General features: G+C 47.5%; 1 protein-coding gene across 1 annotated transcript in view; it reads left to right on the top strand.

The window, feature by feature from the left end:
* The window catches only part of LOC139424111 (phosphoribosyl pyrophosphate synthase-associated protein 2-like), a 26,072-nt gene that overhangs the window by 18,032 nt on the left and 3,040 nt on the right, over positions 1 to 5,000 (top strand). The window contains exons 6-8 of the mRNA XM_071175808.1: positions 1 to 21; positions 908 to 963; positions 4,959 to 5,000. The exon at positions 1 to 21 is cut by the window's left edge and continues 95 nt beyond it; the exon at positions 4,959 to 5,000 is cut by the window's right edge and continues 119 nt beyond it. Coding sequence (XP_071031909.1) covers positions 1 to 21; positions 908 to 963; positions 4,959 to 5,000 — 119 coding nt within the window. The remainder of the gene's footprint in view (positions 22 to 907; positions 964 to 4,958) is intronic.

Below are 5,000 nucleotides of genomic sequence, written 5' to 3'. Positions count from 1 at the left end.
CTGCAGTACATACAGGAGGAGGTAGGACTACACTACCCACAACCCCCTCCTACTGCAGTACATACAGGAGGAGGTAGGACTACACTACCCACAACCCCCTCCTACTGCAGTACATACAGGAGGAGGTAGGACTACACTACCCACAACCCCCTCCTACTGCAGTACATACTGGAGGTAGGACTACACTACCCACAACCCCCTCCTACTACAGTACATACAGGAGGAGGTAGGACTACACTACCCACAACCCCCTCCTACTACAGTACATACAGGAGGAGGTAGGGCTACACTACCCACAACCCCCAGTACATATAGGAGGAGGCAAGACTACACTGCCCACAACCGCCCAGTACATACAGGAGGAAGTATTACTACACTACCCACAACCCCCCAGTACATACAGGAGAAGATAAACTACACTACCCCCAACCCCTTATGAATACTGGAGGAGGTTAACTACTTTACCCATAACCCACCCATGACTACAGGAGGATATCAACTACTTTACCCACAACCCCCCAGTACATGCAGGAGGAGGTAGGACTACATTATCCACAACCCCCCAGTACATACAGGAGGAGGTAGGACTACATTATCCACAACCCCCTCCTACTGCAGTACATACAGGAGGAGGTAGGACTACATTATCCACAACCCCCCAGTACATACAGGAGGAGGTAGGACTACACTACCCACAACCCCCTCCTACTACAGTACATACAGGAGGAGGTAGGACTACACTACCCACAACCCCCTCCTACTACAGTGCATACAGGAGGAGGTAGGACTACACTACCCACAACCCCCTCCTACTACAGTACATACAGGAGGAGGTAGGACTACACTACCCACAAGCCCCTCCTACTGCAGTATTTACAGTAATAGGAGATGTCGTTTTCTTCTACAGATTCCTGACTATAGAAACGCAGTGATAGTGGCCAAATCTCCAGCCTCAGCCAAAAGGTACGCTACTGTCTGTGTTGAAGAGTGGACTGTAGCTGTTACTGTCTGTGTTGAAGAGTGGACTGTAGCTGTTACTGTCTGTGTTGAAGAGTGGACTGTAGCTGTTACTGTCTGTATTGTATAGTTGACTGTAGCTGTTCCTGTCTGTAGTGTATAGTTGACAGAATGTCGTTTTTACAGTGAAATAATATCAGGCTATTGTTTAAGGAGAGTTCACAGTTTTGAAAGTTACATTTGGGCTGTCTTGATACAACATTTTGAACAGAAATGCAATGGTTCATTGGATTAGTCTAACACTTTGCACACACACTGCTGCCATCTAGTGTCCAAAATCTAAATAGCAGCTGGGCTGGAATAATACATTATGGCGTTTCTCTTGTGTTTCAAAGATGACGGAACAAAACAGATATAAAAGAACGGTTGTTTCTGTCTTTGTATTATCTTGTACCAGATCTGATGTGTTATATTCTCCTACATTCATTTCACATGTCCACAAACTACAAAGTGTTTCCTTTCAAATGGTACCAAGAATATGCATATCCTACTCTTTCACTACAGTCTGGGTTAGGGTGGTTCCTCTTTAACTACAGTCTGGGTTAGGGTGGTTCCTCTTTAACTATAGTCTGGGTTAGGGTGGGTCCTCTTTAACTACAGTCTGGGTTAGGGTGGTTCCTCTTTAACTACAGTCTGGGTTAGGATGGTTCCTCTTTCACTACAGTCTGGGTTAGGGTGGTTCCTCTTTAACTACAGTCTGGGTTAGGGTGGGTCCTCTTTAACTACAGTCTGGGTTAGGGTGGTTCCCTTTTAACTACAGTCTGGGTTAGGGTGGTTCCTCTTTAACTATAGTCTGGGTTAGGGTGGGTCCTCTTTAACTACAGTCTGGGTTAGGGTGGTTCCTCTTTAACTACAGTCTGGGTTAGGGTGGGTCCTCTTTAACTACAGTCTGGGTTAGGGTGGGTCCTCTTTAACTACAGTCTGGGTTAGGGTGGTTCCTCTTTAACTACAGTCTGGGTTAGGGTGGGTCCTCTTTAACTACAGTCTGGGTTAGGGTGGTGCAGTTAGGCTGCTACTGTCTCTACTCTGTAGCTGGGTCCTCTTTAACTACAGTCTGGGTTAGGGTGGTTCCTCTTTAACTACAGTCTGGGTTAGGGTGGTTCCTCTTTAACTACAGTCTGGGTTAGGGTGGTTCCTCTTTAACTACAGTCTGGGTTAGGGTGGGTCCTCTTTAACTACAGTCTGGGTTAGGGTGGTTCCTCTTTAACTACAGTCTGGGTTAGGGTGGTTCCTCTTTAACTACAGTCTGGGTTAGGGTGGTTCCTCTTTAACTACAGTCTGGGTTAGGGTGGGTCCTCTTTAACTACAGTCTGGGTTAGGGTGGTTCCTCTTTAACTACAGTCTGGGTTAGGGTGGTTCCTCTTTAACTACAGTCTGGGTTAGGGTGGGTCCTCTTTAACTACAGTCTGGGTTAGGGTGGGTCCTCTTTAACTACAGTCTGGGTTAGGGTGGTGCTGTTAGGCTGCTACTGTCTCTACTCTGTAGCTGGGTCCTCTTTAACTACAGTCTGGGTTAGGGTGGTTCCTCTTTAACTACAGTCTGGGTTAGGGTGGTTCCTCTTTAACTACAGTCTGGGTTAGGGTGGGTCCTCTTTAACTACAGTCTGGGTTAGGGTGGGTCCTCTTTAACTACAGTCTGGGTTAGGCTGGTTCCTCTTTCACTACAGTCTGGGTTAGGGTGGTTCCTCTTTAACTTCAGTCTGGGTTAGGGTGGGTCCTCTTTAACTACAGTCTGGGTTAGGGTGGTTCCTCTTTAACTACAGTCTGGGTTAGGGTGGTGCTGTTAGGCTGCTACTGTCTCTACTCTGTAGCTGGTTCCTCTTTAACTACAGTCTGGGTTAGGGTGGTTCCTCTTTAACTATAGTCTGGGTTAGGGTGGGTCCTCTTTAACTACAGTCTGGGTTAGGGTGGTTCCTCTTTAACTACAGTCTGGGTTAGGGTGGTTCCTCTTTAACTACAGTCTGGGTTAGGATGGTTCCTCTTTCACTACAGTCTGGGTTAGGGTGGTTCCTCTTTAACTACAGTCTGGGTTAGGGTGGGTCCTCTTTAACTACAGTCTGGGTTAGGGTGGTTCCCTTTTAACTACAGTCTGGGTTAGGGTGGTTCCTCTTTAACTATAGTCTGGGTTAGGGTGGGTCCTCTTTAACTACAGTCTGGGTTAGGGTGGTTCCTCTTTAACTACAGTCTGGGTTAGGGTGGGTCCTCTTTAACTACAGTCTGGGTTAGGGTGGGTCCTCTTTAACTACAGTCTGGGTTAGGGTGGTTCCTCTTTAACTACAGTCTGGGTTAGGGTGGGTCCTCTTTAACTACAGTCTGGGTTAGGGTGGTGCTGTTAGGCTGCTACTGTCTCTACTCTGTAGCTGGGTCCTCTTTAACTACAGTCTGGGTTAGGGTGGTTCCTCTTTAACTACAGTCTGGGTTAGGGTGGTTCCTCTTTAACTACAGTCTGGGTTAGGGTGGTTCCTCTTTAACTACAGTCTGGGTTAGGGTGGGTCCTCTTTAACTACAGTCTGGGTTAGGGTGGTTCCTCTTTAACTACAGTCTGGGTTAGGGTGGTTCCTCTTTAACTACAGTCTGGGTTAGGGTGGGTCCTCTTTAACTACAGTCTGGGTTAGGGTGGGTCCTCTTTAACTACAGTCTGGGTTAGGGTGGTGCTGTTAGGCTGCTACTGTCTCTACTCTGTAGCTGGGTCCTCTTTAACTACAGTCTGGGTTAGGGTGGTTCCTCTTTAACTACAGTCTGGGTTAGGGTGGTTCCTCTTTAACTACAGTCTGGGTTAGGGTGGGTCCTCTTTAACTACAGTCTGGGTTAGGGTGGGTCCTCTTTAACTACAGTCTGGGTTAGGCTGGTTCCTCTTTCACTACAGTCTGGGTTAGGGTGGTTCCTCTTTAACTTCAGTCTGGGTTAGGGTGGGTCCTCTTTAACTACAGTCTGGGTTAGGGTGGTTCCTCTTTAACTACAGTCTGGGTTAGGGTGGTGCTGTTAGGCTGCTACTGTCTCTACTCTGTAGCTGGGTCCTCTTTAACTACAGTCTGGGTTAGGGTGGTTCCTCTTTAACTACAGTCTGGGTTAGGGTGGTGCTGTTAGGCTGCTACTGTCTCTACTCTGTAGCTGGGTCCTCTTTAACTACAGTCTGGGTTAGGGTGGTTCCTCTTTAACTACAGTCTGGGTTAGGGTGGTTCCTCTTTAACTACAGTCTGGGTTAGGGTGGGTCCTCTTTAACTACAGTCTGGGTTAGGGTGGTTCCTCTTTAACTACAGTCTGGGTTAGGGTGGTTCCTCTTTAACTACAGTCTGGGTTAGGGTGGTTCCTCTTTAACTACAGTCTGGGTTAGGGTGGTTCCTCTTTAACTACAGTCTGGGTTAGGGTGGTTCCTCTTTAACTACAGTCTGGGTTAGGGTGGTTCCTCTTTAACTACAGTCTGGGTTAGGGTGGTTCCTCTTTAACTATAGTCTGGGTTAGGGTGGTTCCTCTTTAACTACAGTCAGGGTTAGGGTGGTTCCTCTTTAACTACAGTCTGGGTTAGGGTGGGTCCTCTTTAACTACAGTCTGGGTTAGGGTGGTTCCTCTTTAACTACAGTCTGGGTTATAGTGGTTCCTCTTTAACTACAGTCTGGGTTAGGGTGGTTCCTCTTTAACTACAGTCTGGGTTAGGGTGGTTACTCTTTCACTACAGTCTGGGTTAGGGTGGTTCCTCTTTAACTACAGTCTGGGTTAGGGTGGTTACTCTTTCACTACAGTCTGGGTTAGGGTGGTTCCTCTTTAACTATAGTCTGGGTTAGGGTGGTTCCTCTTTAACTACATTCTGGGTTAGGGTGGTTCCTCTTTATCTGTGTGTGTGTGTGTGTGTGTGTGTGTGTGTGTGTGTGTGTGTGTGTGTGTGTGTGTGTGTGTGTGTGTGTGTGTGTGTGTGTGTGTGTGTGTGTGTGTGTGTGTGTTTAGGGCCCAGTCGTTTGCAGAGCGGTTGCGTCTGGGTATTGCAGT

The sequence above is a fragment of the Oncorhynchus clarkii genome, chromosome 13 (genome assembly GCF_045791955.1).
Source record: "Oncorhynchus clarkii lewisi isolate Uvic-CL-2024 chromosome 13, UVic_Ocla_1.0, whole genome shotgun sequence".
NCBI classification, from domain to species: Eukaryota; Metazoa; Chordata; class Actinopteri; order Salmoniformes; family Salmonidae; genus Oncorhynchus; species Oncorhynchus clarkii.
Note: the sequence above shows the minus strand (reverse complement) of the source record. Positions and strands in the feature narration are given on the sequence as shown.